The sequence below is a fragment of the Aulostomus chinensis genome, chromosome 24, assembly GCF_037954235.1.
Source record: "Aulostomus chinensis isolate RoL2024-O1b breed Wild chromosome 24, RoL_Achi_v1.0, whole genome shotgun sequence".
In the NCBI taxonomy this organism is placed as follows: domain Eukaryota; kingdom Metazoa; phylum Chordata; class Actinopteri; order Syngnathiformes; family Aulostomidae; genus Aulostomus; species Aulostomus chinensis.
The window spans coordinates 3,237,501-3,259,156 of NC_141343.1; the positions used below are offsets into that span (position 1 = coordinate 3,237,501).

General features: G+C 44.5%; 3 protein-coding genes across 6 annotated transcripts in view; 2 read left to right on the forward strand and 1 right to left on the reverse strand.

Moving 5' to 3' along the window:
• The window catches only part of epoa (erythropoietin a), an 8,442-nt gene extending 7,885 nt beyond the window's left edge, over positions 1–557 (forward strand). For both annotated transcript variants that reach the window (XM_086198049.1, XM_086198050.1), the window contains exon 5: positions 1–557. This exon is cut by the window's left edge and continues 955 nt beyond it. The gene's annotated coding sequence lies outside the window, so the exon portion shown is untranslated.
• Positions 558–571: 14 nt separating this feature from the next.
• pop7 (POP7 homolog, ribonuclease P/MRP subunit) lies at positions 572–3,346 on the reverse strand. 3 transcript variants are annotated; one of them, XM_086198051.1, is made up of 2 exons: positions 3,111–3,346; positions 572–1,758 (listed from the first exon to the last, which is right to left on the reverse strand). In XM_086198051.1, exon 2 carries the CDS (start codon positions 1,702–1,704, stop codon positions 1,249–1,251), a length of 456 nt encoding a protein of 151 aa, XP_086054177.1. In that variant the 5' UTR covers positions 1,705–1,758; positions 3,111–3,346; the 3' UTR covers positions 572–1,248. The 3 variants fall into 3 exon arrangements, with proteins under 3 accessions (XP_086054177.1, XP_086054180.1, XP_086054178.1); XM_086198054.1 differs by lacking the exon at positions 3,111–3,346 and adding an exon at positions 2,955–3,101; XM_086198052.1 differs by lacking the exon at positions 3,111–3,346 and adding an exon at positions 2,569–2,933.
• A 1,325-nt stretch (positions 3,347–4,671) lies between these two features.
• On the forward strand, positions 4,672–21,267 carry LOC147238400 (up-regulator of cell proliferation-like). Its single transcript, XM_086196883.1, has 4 exons — positions 4,672–4,959; positions 7,499–7,558; positions 7,643–7,760; positions 15,318–21,267. The coding sequence occupies exons 2-4, from the start codon at positions 7,553–7,555 to the stop codon at positions 20,000–20,002; spliced, it is 4,809 nt and encodes a 1,602-aa protein (XP_086053009.1). The 5' UTR covers positions 4,672–4,959; positions 7,499–7,552; the 3' UTR covers positions 20,003–21,267.
• The last annotated feature ends 389 nt before the right edge of the window (positions 21,268–21,656 follow it).

Below are 21,656 nucleotides of genomic sequence, written 5' to 3' on the forward strand. Positions count from 1 at the left end.
GGTTCCATGAGAACTGTGAAGCTGCTTTGTCATTATCTGTCTCACCAACACTCAACCAGAGCCTCCACTGATAGCCAGACTGCCTGGATAGAAACACAAACATCCTCTGAGGCTGTAATTGCAAATATTTCCAGAACCTGACGCTAACACGCTTTCCTCACCTCCTATTGCTCATCACCCAACAGCAGGCAGGCAATCAGTCAGTCCTGGGAACTTGAGTGTTTATAGAAAATGAATGCTAAACCATTTCTAATTAAGTGTTCTTCCTTGTTGTTTTCCGTATTTAAGCTGCTGCGCAAGATGTTTTTAAGGATGTTTGTACATGTTTTCTTTCCTGGGTTTTTTTTTTGTGTTGTGCGTGTGCGCATTTTGTCCCATCACTGTATAATTTGCTATTTAAAAATATTATTCTTGGATAAAGAAAGGATACGTGGAAACAGCATTGGTGGTCATGTTTAAGGTCAGTGGTGTCACCAGCAGAGCTGAATCCGGGCCGCTGTAACACGTCGCTGGGAGTGTCACTCAGCAGTAACTTCAAAGTCTGGATCATTAAATAAAAGGTGAACAGTCGCACATTCCAGCAAATTTTAATTTTTGTCCGGACATCAACTTACACCTATGAAAACAGCAGGACACCCCGAATCGAACAGGCTGACGGTCTGTGACCCGCTGCTGAACTCTGTAGTGGAGAATAAGCTGTGACAAGGAGGCCAGGAATAACATCCTGATCCTGGCCCCACTGTGGCTCAACAACTACTGACATCTAGTGGACATCCTGTACAACATCTGCATGGAGTCCTGTTATTTCTGCAGGGGGGAAAAAAAAAAACTTCATACGTGAAAATAAGATGCATAACTTCGGCGCTAACATGTAAATAGGCGTCACACTGCATAAGAATTTCACCTGACAAACACCACTGTTACGAGGAGGCGTGCAAAACATCGACACCATCTTGAACCAGACTAAAGTAGGGATGCAAGCTACGCACGGGTTTATATTTAGCAATACTGTCAGTCCAAACACAAGCGTGTATGATAATCACGTTAGGACATTCTTATTGTCATCTCCTCATGAATGAAATGCAAGACACATCTGCAATCGTGCATCGCCGGACAAACGGGCAGAACGTGGTCAGTCACGCAAGGTCGGCCAACCAGTCATGGCTGAAACAGTGCATCTACTCGTCCTCGGGGCGGTCGTCATTCTCCACGCCAGAGAACACAGCATCTCTACTGAGGGAAGGGAGGTTACTGAGGGTCAGGGTAGAAAACCTTTATATGAATGGCTGAGTTGTTGCGTGTACGTGTCATCGGCTCCCCGGCCTCGTCAGGATCCTCAGGTTCCAGGTCGTCCACTAGCTCCACGGTGGAGGTGTTAGCTGCCAGCTGTAGCGCCCCCTGGCTGCTAGCCTGCAGCTGCAGAGCAATGTTGATGGCCCGGTTGATAGCCAGGCCCAGACCGTGAACACAGATCTCTCGGTGACCGCCGCCTTCCAGAAGCTTCTGACAGCGTGCCAGCTGTGCACGGAAATCAGTCTTCATGTTCACGTAGACGTCGTTCCGCCTTTTGGGGAGTTTCCGGGGGAGCCGCTTACGAAGGGTGTACTCCACCGGGTCCATCTCTACGGCTGGGGAGGCAGAGTCAGCGTGCCCGGTGGCTGCCTGAGGGCTGGTCAAAATCCCCAGGTTCCGTGGCTCCGTCATGTCACCTGGAGTGTGTGTGGGTGTATTCGCTGAAGCAGCAGGCGAGTCCAAATACTGAAGTGGAGAAGGTAAGTTAGGAGACAAGTGGAGGCCAAATTCTAAAAATAGAGCATAGAAATACATCTCATCATTTTAACTATAAACATGTTGAGATCATGAAAGATCTCCTAAAAGCAGAGGGGACTTCTTGAAATTTCGACCACGTCAGAGCAGGAGACGAACCCAAGTCCAACTGATCACGTCGGCAGCTTATTTGAATTTCCATGTGAGCGCAACATTAGGCTGCGTGCTTTTGAACACAACCCTAATTACCAGAATCTTGACTGACATTGCAACTGCTGCATGACCTGTTGTATTAAAGGGAAAGCTGAGTTTTACATCACGATTCTTACTTCCACTGAAAACCCCATTCAAATTGTTTACTTAATTAGAGCCCAACAGAAAATCCCAGTCTGACGTCTCTCTTGTGCTTTGGTACACAAGAAACTTTTACCAAATACTTGGTTTCCTTGCCGTTTGAAAATTGCATGTGGCCTCTCACTATGGGTGCAGCTGTGTGGCCACCTGACGTTGTTCATTCAGGCCTGCTGGATGTTTCCCTAACAGATGAAGGCTGCCATACAGCCAGGGTGCCTGATGATATCAGCGGTGTCATATCTGGCAAATACTGGTCTTTTTTTCTTTAAATATATATTTGTGTCGGATTACCCAGCAAACGAAGACTAGGTTCTTCTTTTTTGCTTCGTCATTCGTGATGAAACAACAATAAACATTTCCAAATGTTGGTCTTTACAATCCAGCTTATTCATATGTTCTTCAGTTGTAAAGTGTAAATACTTAAAGTCTGCTTATATTTACAGATACCTTCAGCCTCCCTGCTACGGGGGTGACCACGTCCTCTCCTCTGGATCGATTCCTCTCTCCTGCCTACTTTAGGGTGGATGAGGTCTTTCTCTTGTCTCCCCACCGTAATGTCTGCTATGCCTTCTCAGTTTTTCTTCTCTAATTTCGACAACTTTCGCCTACAGGTTTTACGAACCTTGCTGGGCTCGTTCATTCCCTTGGGCACCAGCGTGAGGAGACACCTGGACCAGGGAACGAACCCGCCTGAGTGGCTCGCACGTAATAAATATGATCAGTTGCGCGTGTTGACTGCCAGGTGTCACAGTTGGATCACCAGGGCGTCTTATCTCGAGAGTGAGTTCTGGTATTTGGGTTGAATGAGAACCGTTAAGCTAGGAGACCCTTACATGAACTGAAATAACATGGTCCTTCAGTGACAGCCTCTCCTCTCTCTCTCTCTCTTCTACTCCCCGCCATTTGACCGAATCTTGCGTTGGCTTACAAACGGTTCCTCCGACATTAGCGAGCTAGCAGCGCGAGCGAGCCAACGTCCATCCTCTTACCTTAAGACGATAACTCCGAGCCTAAACTCACTCTCTGCGTCAACCTCTCCGGAGCTTCCTAGTCTAAAACGGTAACATTTTCGTCTTGGAAGAACAATATGTTCATTTGACGTGCGCCGGAAGTGGAATGAAGGGAAGCGCGTTTTCTTCTTCGTGTTCTTTGCTGTTTAACGGCGGCTTGCATCCAACAGTTGCATTGCTGCCTCCTGCTGGTTCTTCACATCACTACTCCCATTACACTCTCTGTTGCAGTCCTGTGGCTGTTAAAAACTCAAACAGCCAACCCTTGCCTCTCCCCCTCCCCCCCCGCCTCCAAGATGGCTGCAACTGTCACCTCCCCAAGCCCCACTTCCCGCAACTGTTCGATCAGCACCTGCCTCTCCCGGTTGCAACATCTACACGAAATAAGAACATGCTGCACCGTCTCTGGCACCTGACACACGGAGCACAAGCCGTCCGGATGTTTTCCAATTAAAAACAGTGAACTATTCAGAAGTGTGTGTCCTAATTTCAGCCCAGAAAATGTGACTTCCTCCTTCCTCCTCCACCCACCCGCCTTGCCAACACCCATAGAATGTGAGACAACTCCAGTAACTGAAAATAAATGTCTCCCCTTGTTCTCCCCCTCCCATTGCTGTTGCCACTGTTGCAGTATTTTCCTAAACACCACACTTTTCCCCTCAGACTGTGACAGACTCAGATTGACATCCACCCGTTCACGTTTTACGGCTTCTTTTGCCAGCCTGTCCGCCCTCTCATTTGCTCCAATCCCCACGTGCAGGCACCCACGTAAACAAAACCCTCACCCCCTCCTAGTAGGGCCACATTTGAGCCACATGATTCTGCAGGAGAACCTGTCTATGCAGCCAGATATCACCATGCCACATGGTTTTAATTTGTCAAACCCGTCAACATGCCACGAGTAATTTGGACCCATAGAAGAGTATGTGTGTCTAATGAACCTACGATGTGTCAGCAAAAGGGTCCCGCATTGGTTCAGTTCTCGAAGCATCTGCATTACCATGTCCCTTTTATCACAGAGGCCATATTTCTGCTTTAAAGTCTACCACACAGTCCCGTATCCAGACATCTGTCCAGGTCCGCGCAGCTCTGATAAAATAGCCCTTCTGATGTGACTCGTTGAAGAGGAGCCGCCCCGTCCTCAGTCCTAAATCTTTCAAACGTGCTTTCAGAGTTCCACGGGACATTTTAATGTCATGATATGTTGAAAGCATCTTCCGTCAATTACGTCGTATGAATGTCCTTTCTTAAAATAGTCCCTTATGATTTCAATATCCTCTCCCATCCTTTCGAACGCAGTTTAAAATTTGCACAAGGAAGCTCCTAGGAGTAGTAGGCAAAAAGGAACAGGACATAACTGAACCTTTGCCAAACTTGGGTTCGTCCAATCACGAACAAGAATGTTGTCCCTACCCATTCCGTAATCTGAAATGTCCTGTTTTGTCAAATGTTTTTGAGTTTTGTCAAATGTCGTTGTGTTTTGCCCCTTGGGGCCACCGTAGTTTTTTGTATTTTCATTCTTGCAGGTGGAGAATGTGACTTATCTCGTTGATACAAATGTTTGTCCGATGAAAGTTTCGCAGCCAAACCTCACCAACAGTTATTATATCGGGTGTTGCACAGTGACTCGTTTTATGCAGCACTGCTGCTCCTCCCCCTTCACTCATTGCTCGCATTTATATGAAAAGGGAAATTTACGAGAAATCAGGTGGCCTCGAAACCAAAAGTGAAAGTGTTTCACGGTCTGAATAAAAGGAGCAGCAGCGGCAACGGAGCATGCCTCGCTGCAGATCCCGCAAGAACTCCGGAACAGAAGAAACAAAGCGAGGTAAGCTCTCTCTGATGGAAGCCACGGGGAAACTACACGCAGCGATTCAGGCAGATTATTAATCTTTGCTCATAACAAATAATAGGCTTAATACTGAACCTGAATGTGTATGCAGTGAGGATGTGTGTCAATTTATTTATGGATGGTTTGGTCACTTCATCAGTGCAAAGAGAGATGCCTTTTTGTGACCGATGATGAAATCAGTTACCTTTAATTTTTCTTTCCTGTTGTTGACTCTTTACCTCTTCCATGTGAGAATGAAGTGCCTCCTGTTAAATCATATCACTGCAGGGCTAATAAAATAAGCAAATCTGCAGGTTAAAAGTAAAAATGATGCAACGTGTATTATGAAAGTACAGACATTCAGATGGGAGACATTCCTAACCAGCGTGCATGAAAACAATTGTAATTATTACTAAACTTGTTAAATCATTCAAAATTGTGAACATTATGTGTCAAAATGGCTGCTTTCAACAAAGCATCTTGAGTGTTTCTCAACCTCAGGGTGAGCAACAGAGGAGGATCCCTCACCAGGACGGACAGACTTGCAGGAGATGTTGTTACAGACAAGACAACAGTTTACAATGCAGAATGTGGGAAACATAGAAATGTTAATAACAGCTGAAGAAGGAAGCTTCTGGAAGGGGAGGCAGGGAGAGCAAGCCAGCTTGATGGGGGACTGGATGGTAGACTGGTTCATGGAAGGGGAGACAGGGAGAGCAAGCCAGCTTGATGAGGGACTGGATGGCAGACTGGTTCATGGAAGGGGAGGCAGGGAGAGCAAGCCAGCTTGATGGGGGACTGGATGGCAGACTGGTTCATGGAAGGGGAGGCAGGGAGAGCAAGCCAGCTTGATGGGGGACTGGATGGCAGAATGGTTCATGGGAGGGGAGCGCAGGCCGGTGTAACAGTAGGGAATAAGAGGGGGGGGGGGCGATGCAGGCGGCGGTTGGGGCTCTGGTGGATCTGTGGAAACACAGAGAGACTGCGAGACACCAAGGCCAAACTACAAAGTGCAAAAAGTAGTGGTAATGACAGTTCTAAAAATGTGCAGGGAGGAGAGGAGGAGAGAGGGGGAGAGGAGAGGAGAGGAGGGAAGGGCTCCATGTAACCTGATGTGTCCCCCAGCAGTCTAAGCCTGTAGCAGCATAGCTATCAATGGTTCAGAGCTACCTGAACCAGTCCTAACTGAAGGCTCTGTCATAGAGGAAGGTCTTAAGCCTGGACTTAAACGTAGTTAAAGTGTCTGCCTCTCTGACCCATGGAGAGAGCTGGTTCCACAGTAAAGGAGCCGGTACCTGAAGGCTCTACCTCCCAGTCTGTTTTTATTGATACTGGGAATCACTAAAAGACCTGCATTCTGGGAGCGGAGTGCTCTGGTCGGACAGTAGGGACTAATGAGCTCTTTCAAATAGGATGGAGCTTTATCATTGAGAGCCTTATAAGTTAGCAGAAGGACTTTGAAGTCGATTCTAGATCCTACAGGAAGCCAGTGGAGAGAAGCTAAAGTGGGAGAGATGTGTTCTCTCTTCTTAACTCCCGTCAAAACCCTCGCTGCAGCGTTCTGGACCAGCTGGAGACTCTTTAGAGAGTATTTAGGACATCCTGACAGGAGAGAGTTGCAGTAGTCCAGCCGAGAAGTGATAAATGCATGCACCAGTTTTTCAGCATCACTCTGGGAAAGGATATTCCTAATCTTAGCGATACTTCGCAGATGGAAGAAGGCGGTCCTAGTCACATGCTTTATGTGGGAGCTGAAGGAAAGGTCATGGTCAAAAATGACCCCAAGGTTCCTTGCAGTTGTACTCGGAGTTAGGGTGATGCCATCTAGAGTAGAGATCCGATTAGAGAGTGTGTCCCTGTGGTGTTTAGGTCCAAAAATGATGACCTCAGTTTTATCTGAATTGAGCATTAAGAAGTTAGAAGACATCCAGGATTTAATGTCTTTCAGGCAGTATTGCAGATGAGTAAACTGGCTTGTGTCGTCTGGCTCCATCGACCAGTAAAGTTGTGTGTCATCTGCATAACACTGGAAGTTGATCGAGTGCTTCCGGATTATGTCACCTAATGGGAGCATGTAAAGAGTGAAGAGAATCGGTCCTAAAACTGAACCCTGTGGTACACCATATGTAACTCTGCTATACTCCGAATGGTCATTATTAACATTAACAAACTGAAACCTGTCAGATAAGTAGGACTTAAACCATTTTAGGGCAGTTCCTTTAATCCCAATGTCATGGTCTAGTCTCTGTAGCAGGATGCTGTGGTCGATGGTGTCAAATGCAGCACTGAGGTCCAAAAGGACAAGCACAGAGACAAGACCTCTGTCTGAAGCTATAAGAAGATCATTAGAGACTCTGACCAATGCTGTTTCAGCACTGAAGACTCCAGCCCTCATGTAACTGCAGCTGGACTAGAGATGCACATCCTTGCAGAACATGTTCTGGTTTTACTACATCTTCTTGTTAATCAGCAGTTTAAACTTTGTGTGATGTTTATAGAACTTTGGTCTCACAGACTTTTCTCAAATTACTTTTAGTGAGAAGAAGTTGAATAATCTGCACCAAGTGAAGAATAACTGAATGTTCCCACCATGGAGGTAAGTTTTCCTTGCAGATATTTAAATAAACGTGTATTGTTTGATATGCTCATAACCTGATGATTCTTATTCTAATTTGTCAAGGACATGAGTGATGAAGATTCATTCGTTGAACTTTACTGTGAAGCAGCAGTGGACATGCCACCTAAACCCCATCCTGCCAGCAGGAATGACGACCAGCAGGCCGGAGACACTCAGGGAGGTCAGAGTGGCAGCTGCACAGTGTCCTTTTTTGGAACGTATTTCCTGTTCACATGAATATTAACATGAGTGACATGATTCAGTAGACAACTAAGTTTCCTATCTTCCAAAATGTTGGTTACTTCTTAAAAAGCATCTATAATTAAAGCTGCAGCAGCGTTGTTAGGGCCTGAGCCCCCGCGCGGCCTACGGCCGCGTCCTTGACACCGGCCCGAATCCAACGGTGTAATCGGCAAATCCCTAGGCCTTGTAGTTTAGGAGATACGAGCCTCAGTGCGCTGCACAGTGTGAGTGCAGAGCTGAGAGCCGGCCCTTTAAGAGCCCCTCCCTTCTCTGCTCGCTCTCTGCCATCTCTGTCAGAGCTGAGAGCAGAGCTGCCAGCTGGCCCTTTAAGAACCCCTCCCTTCTCTGCTCGCTCTCTGCCATCTCTGTCAGAGTGGAGAGCAGAGCTGAGAGCAGAGCTGCCAGCTGGCCCTTTAAGAACCCCTCCCCCGCTGCACTGTGTCTGATCTGTGCTGGAGTGGAGAGAGTGGAGGATTCAGAGAAATGTAGTGTGGAAAAGCTGAATAAGTCGGCCTACGTTGGTCAAAAGTCACACAAAATACCATATTTTTGTAGGGATTTTACATTTGTTAGGAATACAGTGATATGTTTTTAAAAGCTGTGCGATGTATGGTGTAGACGTGAGAAGCATTTGTTCGAGAGTATGCACCATGAGAGGACACGGCCTCCCCATTGACTTCCATTGTAAGCGTGAAACGTGTCTCCCCGACTTTGACGGCTTATAAAATGGGAACCGAGCGCGTAGTATATTATTCTTACTGAACTTTTAATCAGCACAGTTGGGAGAGTAATGTGTGAAAGTTTGGAAGCCCTGGCATTTACGGTTTAGGAGGAGATAGATTTTGTTCGGGGAGTAAAAAAAGTCCTGATTTTGACAGTTTTGTCCAATTTGTGGACATTCTGTTGGAGATAGGTGAGGGGTCAGAGTGTAAGAATTGTTCGTCTTGATGAGACGAGTCCAACGGTGTTGGTCCCATGTCTGTGGGAGTTTTGTGTGAGGAGTTATAGCGCGCGAAATTTTAAAAAATTATCTTTTTTTTGTGTGGCTCCCTAGGTGGCGCTATAGACTTTTGTGGCGTTTTTGTTTTCGATTAGTGAATGTTGAGACATACCGAACGATTGTGCCGAATTTCAGCGAATTTCATGCATGTTCAGGAGGTCAAATTAGATTATGCGCATTATGCGCATATAGCGCGCACTCATTGAGAGCAAGAACAGTATAATACCAGGTTTTGAATGGGTGTGTATGTGAAAACTGGCTCCGGGCCGTCTGACCCAGTTGCTTCATGGGTGTTGGGGGGCCTGGGACACTGTTTAGTGGGTGTTTTTAGTGTTTTTAGTGCTGCTAATGTGTTGCTCTGCCGAGCAAACATTATAGGGTCTTCGCCAGAAGTACCTTCTGGCTCAGGCCCTAATTAGATATTCTTTAGGTTGGCTGGTACTTAATGGGGGATCCCAAAATGTACAGTTTCACACCAAATTGCCAACCCCCCAAAAGAAACCTCAACAAATGTTTTTAAAGAAAGAGACTTCTGCAAAATCAAATATTCTGGACTGCAACTATCCAAAAAGACAACAATCAAAAATTCTGGAAGAAGAGATAATCGCCTGTATGTTGTTTGCTAATTTAAATAATGTATGTGTTGATTTGAATATCGTGCGGGTAAATGAGACACCGTCTCTACAGAAGAAACACATCCATATGCCAGGTATGAACAGGATGCTTAACAAACAGACCTGGGTTCATGTTTTCATAGTCAGATATATCCAAGAGTGCAATTAAAAAAATGAGGAGGCGTTGTCCTCAGCATGGGTTGTAGTTTATTATACTAGAGATCAGGATTACAGCATCAGCAAACTGCATTATAAATGCGAGAGAGTGGCTCTGGTAGGTGGCTTTACCCCACAGCAAATGTATCTCAGTCTCATTAAGACAAACTGACCATGATTAAATATCTACAGCTCAACTCAGTAGGTTGATAGTCCATTGTCTATTATTGGGACTGTGAAGCATAAAAAGCCATCACAATATTCTGCTGGTTAAAAAAAAGCAGGAAATCAGTAAGAAATAGGGAGTGAATCGGGATGATTTAAAAAAAATCATAATCTTCGCTATGATTTACTTGTATTCAAAATTTGCATGCATATGTGGTAAACATATACATTAAAGGTTACAATGTGTAGGTTACCTGAATAAGCTAGCCCTTCATATTCCTCTCTCCTATATCCTCTTTCACCCCAATTGTATAAAACATGGAAATTCAAAATTCTTTATTAATTTTCTGATTCTACCAGATGATTAACGGCAACACTTACATTCCTGAGCTTTGAGCTATGATGAAAAAACAGAGATAGAAGACACAATCAGAATCAGAAAAGACTTTATTGCCAAGTACAATTTTACACATACGAGGAATTTCTTGTGGTGCTGCTGGTACATGCAGTCCAATAAACTAAATTCTTAAAGTGCAGAAAAGTATAAAAAATATAAATATATAAAATCTATTTGATTGAATAAAGGAGCAGTGCAGTCATCAGTAATAAAATACCACAGACAAATGTGCAAATGAAAAGGTGCCAATGAACAAGTAGTCCGAGTTGAGCGTGAATGTAACACATAGAGTTATGGTACTGTTGATGTGACAGGCAGACAGAGGCAGAGGTGGAGTGTAAAGAGTGTCAGGGGGTTCTGGGCCCTGTTGATAAGGCTGACAGCAGACGGGAAAAAAACTGTTCTTGTGGCGTCAAGTTTTGGTCCTGGTAGACCACAGCCTCCTGCCAGAGGGGAGAGTCTCAATGAGTTTGTGTCCAGGGTGGGAGGGATTCGCCACAATTTTTTCAGCGTGCCTCAGGGTCCTGGAGGTGTACAGGTCCTGAAGAGATGGGAGATTCGAGCCAATCACCTTCTCTGCAGACCGAATGACACGCTGCAGCCTGCCCTTGTCCTAGGCGGTGGCAGCAGCGTACCAGATGGTGATGGAGGAGGTGAGGATGGACTCAGTGATGGCTGTGTAGAAGTGTACCATCATTGTCTTTGGACGACTGAATTTCTTCAGCTGCTGCAGGAAGTACATCCTCTGCTGTGCTTTCTTGATGAGGGAGCTGATGTTTGGCTCCCACTTGAGGTCCTGGGGGATGATGGTTCCCAGGAAACAGAAAGACTCCACAGTGTCTATGGTGGAGTCACAGAGGGTGATAGGGGCAGGTGAGGCTGAGTTCTTCCTGTAGTCCACAACCATCTCCACTGTCTTAAGAGCATTGAGCTCTCAGTTGTTCTGGTTGCACCAGGTCATCAGGTGGTCAACCTACCACCTGTAGGCGGACTCATCACCATCAGATATGAGACTGATGAGGGTGGTGTCGTCCGCAAACTTCAGGAGCTTGACAGACTGGTGACTGGAGATGCAGCTGTTTGTATACAGGGAGAAAAGCAGAGGAGAAAGAACGCAGCCCTGGGGTGGATCCGTCAGATAGGAAGTCTGTAATCCACCTGCAGGTGGAGTCAGGCACGTTCAGCTGGGAGAGCTTCTCCTGTAACAGAGTTGGGATGATGGTATTGAAAGCAGAGCTTAAGTCCACAGACAAAATCCTGACGTAGGTTCCTGCGGAGTCCAGGTGCTGGAGGATGTAGTGGAGGGCCAGGTTGACAGCATTGTCTACAGATCTGTTGGCTTTGTAGGCAAACTGCAGGGGGTCCAGGAGAGGGTCAGTAATGTCTTTAAGGTGTGAAAGCACAAGGCGCTCGAAGGACTTCATGACCAAAGAGGTCAGGGCGATGAGTCTGAATTCGTTAAGTCTTGTGGTCCTTGGTTTCTTGGGAACAGGAATGATGGTTGAAGTCTTGAGCAGGCTGGCACGTGTCTCCAGTGAGGTGTTGAAAATGTCTGTGAACACTGGAGACAGCTGATCAGCGCAGTGCTTCAAGGAGGAGACAGAACCTGGTCCAGCTGCTTTCCGGGGGTTCTGTCTCTTGAAGAGTGATAAATGGTGGCAAAGCTGAACACGAGAAAGGCTTTATCAGTAGCTCAGTCTACTTTCTCATGTACAGCTTAAAATGTAGCTGTTATCAACATGGGTCATGATACTGTTTTATCATGACATATTGCCATATGATATGGATTCAAGGGGCCAGAATATCGACGCAGTATTGTATAAAACAAACAGTTATATTTATCAATCCTAATGACACTTTGTGGCACAGCTGTGATTCCGTCTTGTCGACTGCTTCTGTTGCCCTCCAGTTACGTCCAGTCCTCACATGGTTAGCCTCTCAAAAACCCCGGAGGGTCCATCTGCTTCCCAGGACTCATGATGTTGTTACTTTCACATCATCCATAAAAGCTCTGAGGGGTGGCTGCCTCACTTGAGATTTGGTTAATGGGCCTCTGCACTGGACTTCAACCTGTTCATGGCCAAGGTAAAACAGCTCATCGAGATGGTGCACTAGCTGATGACCTCTTTCTCCAAATGGTCCCACTCAGATGTGGTGGTCCCAGAGGTGAACCTCAGATTGAAGTTGTTATGCTTTGGATGCAATGCTGTTCCAGTGGGCTTTGCTTATTTGCTTAATCCTCTTTGCCCCCTTGGGAGCATAGGGCACTCACCATGGACCTACACCTCACTCTCTTCTGGGCAATGGACTTCACCTTCTTGCCTTGAGGGTTGTAGTCCAGGGCTTTCCTTGCTATATTTTTTGGATCTTTCTGAAGTGTATGGCCAATCCTCTCCTGAGGAGAATCACTGCAGGAATTCAAGACACCCTCAAATACAAGCTCCACCAGCTTCCTCGGCAAGGGAAAATATGGAAGGAACCGACTTGCTTGGAGAAGGAAGAATTTCGGCTTCGTAAAGTTGAGTCGAAAAGCATAGAAAACTACAAATCTGATCTGCGAGTACAGAGAAAAAATAACAAAGTTTCAACCTGCAAGTCCTTGTTATGTCAAGGTCGAAACTTGACTGAAAACTTGTGTTACTGTCTGGACTTTTTGTGGACTTGGTCCTGGTTCATGTGTTTCCATTGGTCTACATTGCTTACCTTATTGGGCCACCAGACTCTCAGTATGTATCTGAGGCAGTTGTTAACAAACACTTGCAATTTACTGATGATTGCTTTGGTGGTTTTCCAGGTCTCACAGCCATAGAGAAGGACAGATTTAACGTTTGTATTGAAGATTCTGATTTTGGTGTTTCTGGAAAGCTGGGAAGAAAGCCATACAGAATAGAGTGTTCTAAAAACATATCTTGCCTTGCTGATGTGCAGCGCCACATGCTTATCGGCTCCTCCCTTTGTGTTGATGTTGCTTCCTAGGTATACAAACTCAGTCACTTCTTCCAGGATTTGCTCCTTGATTGTGATAGGTTGGTGGGATTTGGTGTTGAGCCTCATGACCCTGGGTTTCCCAATAGTTATCCTGAGGCCTAGCTGCTTGCTGTGTTCACGTAATGTGGTGTTTATGTGTTTCTGAGATCAGAGCCAAGTCATTAGCAAAATCAAGGTCTTCTAGTTGGTCAAAATGGTTCCTGCTGTAGTCCTGTCCTTGGAACATCCACTGACATTTTCATCGTCCAGTTGTGGGGACAAGGAAAAGGAGGGGGCGACACATCAAGCCTGACCAACTCCTGTTACCATGTAAGAGGAAATGGAGAGTCCTAATTACTGGCAATGCAGGGTAGGCTGTTCCAGTGTCATCTTCACTTACTTGTGAGGTATGGAGCTGTACGTGTTGGCAAGGTCCAGCCACAGTGACACCAGGTCCCGTCATCCTTCCCTCTCTTATCAGCTGTCTTACCACTTCATTGTCCTCGAAGCATCCTGGAACCTCTGATATAGCCCCCTTTTACAGGCGTCAATGTACTTGTTTTTCATAGGGTACTCTGTCAGCAATGGGCAGTGATACTTCCCCTTGACATTGAGCAATAAGATCATCCTTAACTGCTTGATGTTGCTTGAATTCTCCTTCTTTGGGATCCATACAAAAAAAGGCTATGGTTGGCTCCAATGGGTTGATTGAGGATCTTCATCCTTCTTAAGTTTCTTCTCGTGCTACATTGCTTTCAGTGTTATGGACTTGGTTGTCTATCCCCTCCTTTGAGGTCTTAAAGTGGTCAATGCATTTCAGTCCTAGCAGCTGTTTCATGGACCCATAGGGGTTTTTAGCTGTGAAGGCAGTGATTTCCTGGTTCTAGCTTTACTCCATCGCTTGTGAAATTGAGCTCTTTAGAGTTAGCAGATTTTTCCTCTGCATGCCACGAAGTTCTGCAAGTCCAATCTCCTCACTTGCTCCCTTGAATTGCCACTTCAAATGGTGCAGCTCATGTCTTAGCCAGGATGAGATTAGATTAGCCCTAAGATAAAATTTATACTTGGGCCAACAGTGTATTGTGCCTTTCAAGTACTGGCAAATAATCAAGGTATCTTAAGCTCACAAAAATGTAATCACTGCATGACTCATGACTCCAGAGGTCATAAATCTTCCATTATATAACAGCAAAACTGTAATCCATGTCTTCTAAATCATACTCATACGTATTACAAACTAGTCATCTTCTCCGGAGCCTTCAGGCTCCCCTCATCCCAGATTCCGGGTGCTGCTGGAGGAGGCTGCAGACCTGAAGAGGCTCCAGCTGCCACCCATAGCTCCACCTGCTTACGTCCCCGTCTGTCCATCAGTCTCTTCCTTTTCTCTCTCTCTTCATCTCTGTCCCTCTCTTTCCTTCTGCATATCTGTCTTCCTCCATTATCTGTCTTTGTCTCTGCCCCACTCTCCTGCTCTCTTTCCCTCCAACCGGTCAAAGCAGAAGGCCGTCCCCATTGAGCCTGGATCTGCTCGACATTCCTGCCTGTTAAAAGGAAGGTTTTCATCGCCACTGTTGCAGGATGTGCTTACTCATGGAGAACTTTTGGGTGTAAATTCATTGAAGGAGTGTGGTACTGGACCTGCTCTACTTGGAAAGTGTCATGAGATGACTTTTGTTGTGATTTGGCGCTATATAAATAAAATTGACTTGACTTGACGTCGTTATCCAGTTATGTTCAGTTATTAAAAAATCTTGATTTGAGCAAACAGACTATAGCTATAACACAGCTGATTAAGCATTACCTTGAGAGAGCTTGGGCGAGTGGGAGGAGTATCAATGCAGCCTTTGGGACAGTCACAGTTTCCTAGTGCGACTGACACTATCATCTCATGAGGAACAAAGTGGAATTATAGGAGAGCAGACCTTGCTAGCTTGTTCAGGTTTCATCTTATTGTTCCATTTAAACTTACATTTGGAGTAGTGATGTACAGTGTGTAAAAATTAGCCAGTGAATTACTACACAAGACATAACCAAGGTTCTGTAATAATTTTTATTATAACTTATTATGCCTAGATTCTCCAAATCCCAAGATATGTACACTTATTTAATATATGCCAGTACTATGTGTATATGCTGTATATGTTTTGAAAACTTCCTGCAAGTGGTTTGAAATAATAAATCCTTTTCTATCCACAGTGATACAACTGGAGAGCTTCTTGCAAGAACTAAGTTTGATGCAGTACTACAAGAATAAGCTGTCCCTGAGAAGAGTACTTCAGATTGATAAGAAGACCATTGCTAATGACGTTGCCAAGTGCAATTCAGATCTACCATGGTATTTTCTAAAAAGACTCATGATGGTCAATGTGACAGCTAGAAATGGCAAATGTCAATCAAACATTGAGTCAAACTGTGATGCTTCATCAGGGAACACAAAGTTAGACCTGAAGAATCTAGTTGATGCTTCAACCTCAGGTGACACGTTGAACCCTCTTGACATAATCACAGCTCTCTTTCTGTGTTCTGATGGATTTGTACAGCAGGAAATAGCACTCAAAATGTCTATGTGTCAGTTTTCTGTACCTCTGCTGCTTCCTAATTGTGACTCAAAAGAATGCACACTCATGCTGTGGGCCATGAGAGACATTGTCAAAAAGTACAGACCTCAGTCACACTCGGAATCCAAGAGCTTTGTTGAAGAGAGAATAGTGCTCTCTGAGCTTCCACTGATATCTTTTGTGAGACTGGGTGAGTGCTCCTTGTCAAAGTCAGAGATTCTCAACAAGCTTCTGAGTAACTCTCAGCAGAACCATGACACCTTTGTTCACCACAACATGGAGTGTGGTGACAGTCCAAGGAGAATATCAGATGGACTGACTGAAATTACCTGGTATCTTCCTTGTGGAAACAAAAACATGGATATTTTCAACGAGGCCGTCGCTGTTGCTAACCTTCGTGGGAACATTACTGAGTTTGAGACACAGTACTCTTTTTTGTGTCAGACATCTGCAGCAGTTTTTGTGTTCTTTGATGATCTAAAATCTGGGTGCAAGTTACTGACCAACCAATGGCAAAAAGCGCAGATTTTCTTAGTGGGTAACCATCAAAGTAGGGAGTTCTCCATGGATGATTTAGAAAAAGTAGCAACTGAATTAGGCTTGACGAACAGCAACATTGTTTTGAAGACTAAGCGCATGAATGATGCAGACTTTGTCAGGAATTTGAGGGAAACAGTCAAGGATGTAGTGGAGAACTCAATGAATAAGAGGATGCAAATTGAGCAGATGGCTGTTATTGCTCATGAACTGGGAATCTTGGTTGATGAAGACTCTTCAGAGTGCCAAAAGGCCAAAACAAATGCAGATGGAATCACTGCAGGAATTCAAGACACCCTCAAATACAAGCTCCACCAGCTTCCTCGGCAAGGGAAAATATGGAAGGAACTGACTTGCTTGGAGAAGGAAGAATTTCGGCTTCGTAAAGTTGAGTCGAAAAGCATAGAAAACTACAAATCTGATCTGCGAGTACAGAGAAAAAATCTTCGTGACAAGCAGAACTCATATGAAATGTCAAGTGGTATAACCTGCTTCATCAATGCAATATCAAGCCCAGGGATCGAGAGATGTTACTTCCTGAAATGGATGCGAATGAATCTCGATAATCTGTCTCGAGAAAAATTGTCTGGCCTCAGGGAGCAGTTCCAAAAGAAGTCCAAGAGTTCAGAGAACAAAGAGGAAATCAAAGACATCGACCGACAACTTTCCAGCAGCTCACTGGGGACTGAACACTTTTTCCGTGAAATGGGTCAGACCTACGAAGCTTCGCTTTCCCTTCCTGAAAAAGACCCAGCCCGTCAACAATTAAAGCACCTTCCGAAACTGTGTGCAGAATTGTTGCTTGATGGATTTCCCCTTGAGCTTGTAGATGGAGATGCATCCAACATACCTCTCAGATGGGTGAGTGATGTTCTGTCTGAGCTCAATCACTTGGTGTCTCCTCAAAACAAAATATTGGTAGTCACAGTTCTTGGAGTTCAGAGCACAGGGAAGTCCACTCTCCTTAACACAATGTTTGGAGTGCAGTTTGCCGTCAGCAGTGGTCGATGCACACGAGGGGCCTTCATGCTGCTCATCAGAATCAGTGAGGATGTCAAGAAAGAACTCAACTGCGACTTTATGGTGATCATTGACACTGAGGGCCTGAAGTCCCCAGAGCTTGCACAACTAGATGACAGTCATGAGCATGACAATGAGCTTGCAACACTTGTTGTGGGACTGAGTGATATCACCATTATCAATATTGCAATGGAGAACTCAACAGAAATGAAGGACATCCTCCAAATAGTCGTGCATGCTTTTCTCAGGATGAAAGAAGTTGGCAAGAAGCCGAAATGTCAGTTTGTCCACCAGAACGTGTCAGATGTGTCAGCCCACGTGAACAACTCAAGAGGCAGGAAACTGCTCTTGGAGCAGTTAAATGAGATGACCCAGGCAGCGGCCAAAATGGAAAGGAAAGAGAAGAACAAGAGTTTCACTGATGTGATGGAATACAATCCAGATACAGGGACCTGGTACATTCCTGGACTCTGGAATGGAGTGCCACCGATGGCACCAGTCAATGCAGGGTACAGTGAGGCTGTTTTTGAGCTGAAGAAAAACATAGTCCAAGTACTGGGACATTGTGGGTCATCTGCTAACAACATTTTGGGCTTCACAGAGTGGATGTCAAGCCTGTGGAATGCCGTGAAGCATGAAAACTTCATCTTCAGCTTCAGAAACAGCCTTGTAGCAGATGCATACATGAGCCTGTGCACCGAATATAACAAATGGGAATGGGACTTTAAAAAGGCCATGTACACTTGGGTGACCAAGGCTGAAACCACTATCTCCAATTTTGGTACAGCTGCTGGGAAATCTAAGATGTCAAACATTAAGGAACTTCTGGCGCAGTTGAAAAGCGAAGCTTGCGCAGTGGTGACTGGTTGGGAGACAAAGCTTCTTGACAATCTGACACAATACTTCAAGCAAACAGAGGGCCATGTGTATCTAGTTGAAGGATACAAACAGGAATTTGCAAACAGCGTGAAAATGCTTCGTAGAGATATCGAGAACAATGTACATTATCAGCTCACAGCAACAGCACAAATCAAACAGGGAATGACAGAAGTTGATAGAATCAAGAAGAAATACACCGATGAATTAGAAGTGCGGGTGTGTGACCTAATTGAGGAGTGCCGGAAGACCAAAGTTGAGATGACGGACAGGGAGCTAGACACAGTGTTTGGTCGGATGTGGGATACAACACTGAAAGAGCTGTCTTTTTCAAAACAAAAGCCAACAGATGTCTTCACCCGTGTTTCTCACTGTCTGAGAACAAATATCTCATACAAGGGGAGTCATGCCTGTGAGTTACTAAGTCTAGAAAAGCTTCAAGATTGTGGATTGGAGCCTTTCAAATATAAACCTGAAGGATTCTTTAAACGCATTAGAAAAGATGTGACCAAAATTTTCAGTGATCCCAATCACACAATGGCTGTACAGAAAGAGGCTGACAGCATCATAGCAGCTTGCACAGAGTCTGTAAGTGAAATAGTGAAAAGGAAGGGTGACTACCACGACACTTACATCCAGGAGATCCTCCACATGATTGATAAGAAGCTGCTAAGAATTGAAAATCTGATTGCAGATATTGACTTTGAAGTTTCACTAAAACAGCACATCTGTGGATTTTCAGCCAGAGCGTTTCAGAAAATGCATGAAGATTTCAATCATATGAATGATCCTTACAGATGCCTGAATCAGAACAAAGAGAAGTTTCGTGAGGGCTTTCAGAACGTGTTCCAGAAACGCGACCAGTGCCAGAAGAAGGCAGAGGAGTTCACCAACCAATGCTTGAAACCTGCAGTCACAGACTTTGTCTACTGTTCCTTGGGTCCTGATATCATCGGGGAAATCCGGACACTCCAGCAGTTCAGCACACGGATATCCTTCCAGCATTCAGTTTTACTGGATTTACTCAAGAAGGATAAATTTGAAGATTATTTCAGCTATGTTTCTTCTTATGAAGAGTACATAAAGAAATGGATCCTCAACCAAATACTGCATCATTTCTCAGACTCATCAACAATATCTAAGTTTGAGAATCGACATATTCAATCACGGATTAGTTGTGTAAACAAAGCTATCGAAAAGGCCAAAAATGGACAACAAAATAACAACTTGAAGACATTTGTTGACAATGTCTGCAAAGAACTTGGAGATGAACTCAAAATATGTCCGAAAGCACTTAATGACTTCATGATCCTTAACAATGCAAACCAGGAGCAGTTTGCTCAGTGGCTCACACAGTGTGTGAAGGACATGACTCGTGTTCTTGAGGGGGAATTTAAAAAAACAAACATTCACGTGAAGCTGGATAAGCTGAAACCAAATCCCCTGAATGGACTTGTCACAGATATGATTGGATGTGGCCAACAGTGTCCATTCTGCAAAGCTCCTTGTGATGCTGGAGGCGGTAACCACAGTGAGCACTGGGCTCGGCTACATCGCTCACAGGCTCTCGGTGCATTCAGATGGGAAAGCACAACAGAACTCGTCACTGACATTTGTTCTTCTCTTGTGATCAGTGATGTATGTTTTAGAACGTCGAAAGTTTCAAAATGGCACCCTTACAAATGTTACAAAGAAATCTACCCACAATGGCATATTCCTCCAGATGGAAGCCTCGAGGCATCAAACTACTGGAAGTATGTGTTGGCAAAGTTCAACAATGAATTTGCCAAAGCATATAATGCAAAGCCTGCTGATATTCCAGGAACATGGAAAGATATCACAGATTCGCAGGCAGAAGACAGCCTGCGAGAGTCATTTAATAGCAAGTAAGAGACGACGTACATTTCCAACTTACATGATGGGACTGAAGTTGGATTCAAATATACTTACCATCACAGTCATGCATAGTGCTTGATGGTCATGCAGCTTTGTTTTATGTGATTCACTGCAGAGGAGAAAAGCAAGTAATATTGTGTATGTATCAGATGGGCGAAAGTCTGTGGTGAGGACACAGATATAACTGGCAACAGAGACAGAGACATTTTTTTAACTCTTACTGAGACATATTTTGCATTTAATCAGCTTTACCTTCATGTTGACATTGTGTTCATGTTCAAGTACATGATTATTATAAATGTGTCATTTTCATTTAATCTGTATTTTCTTCATGTTACTTTGAAGTGATATGTGCAAGTAATCAAAGAACGACAGAAAATCTGCATCCATCGTTGTCTTCCGCTTATTCCTTACTAGTAAAGGTTGCGGGGGGCTGGAGCATATCCCAGCATCTATGGGCGAGAGGCGGGGTTCACCCTGGACAGGTCACTAGTCCATCGCAGGGCCAACATACAGAGACGAACAACCATTCACACTCACATTCATACCTACGGTCAATTTAGGGAATTCAATCAGCCTCGTCCCCAAATTGCATGTCTCCGGAGTACCCGGAGAGAATCCACGCAGGCACGGGGAGAACATGCAAACTCCACACAGAAAGAGCCGGGACTCGAACCCGGAACCTTGTTAATGTGAGGCCACAGTGCTAACCACTGCACCACCGTGCAGCCCAGAAAATCTGCATATATGAGCTAAAATGTATGACATAAAGCAATTGAAAGATGCAGTTGCATGTGGTAATGGCAACACTTGAGTAAGAAGGATGTGGTTTTTGTAATCTGTATTTTGTTCGCCTCTTGCCGAGACTCGTTTGCATTTAATCAGCATTAACTTCATGTTGCTGTAAGAAATGTTTATGTAGTTTGTGTACTCAAATGTTAGAAATGTAGCATTTTCATTTAATCTGAATTCCATTTATTACAGTTTTATGATATTGAAAAAACATGTGCAAGTAATCAAGGCATTCAAAAAATTGTGTATGTAAGTACAAAAAAATCTGACCACGTGTGTTATTGGCAGAACTGATGTGGGAGGGAAAGGTGTTCTAAATTTGAATGATATATACAGGATTTCTTTACAACTGACAATGTTGTTTCCACCTGGTGCCAAACACAAACTTTTGAAATCCCTATCATTTTGTTTATGCCAACATGTAAACCTTATAGAAAGAATGTAATAAAAGTCCATAACCGATTTAAACTCAGACGTCAGTCTCTGTGTTTTGTTCCTGTTAAGTGTTTGGTGCCACATATTAAAAAAAAACTGTTCAGATCATTACGCCATGTTTTAATGGTATATACTTAAGGGATGCAGTGAACAAATAATTCACCTTACAGTTACTAAAGGGATAATTTGGTTATTTTGATGCAATGGTTCATGATCAGCTCATTCTCTGTCTGGAGAATCAGCACGATGCAGTGGCAGGAAGCAGTGGAATGTGCTGCAGTGGTACTGGCACAAACAAGTCTTTTATTTGGTAACAAGTCCACCCAAATAAAGTATAGATGTCCCGATACTTACCTGTTAAACTATAAAAAGTTTGGCACCTGTCTTCCTGTCAGAGAGCTGTTTTCTTTGGGGACTGCAT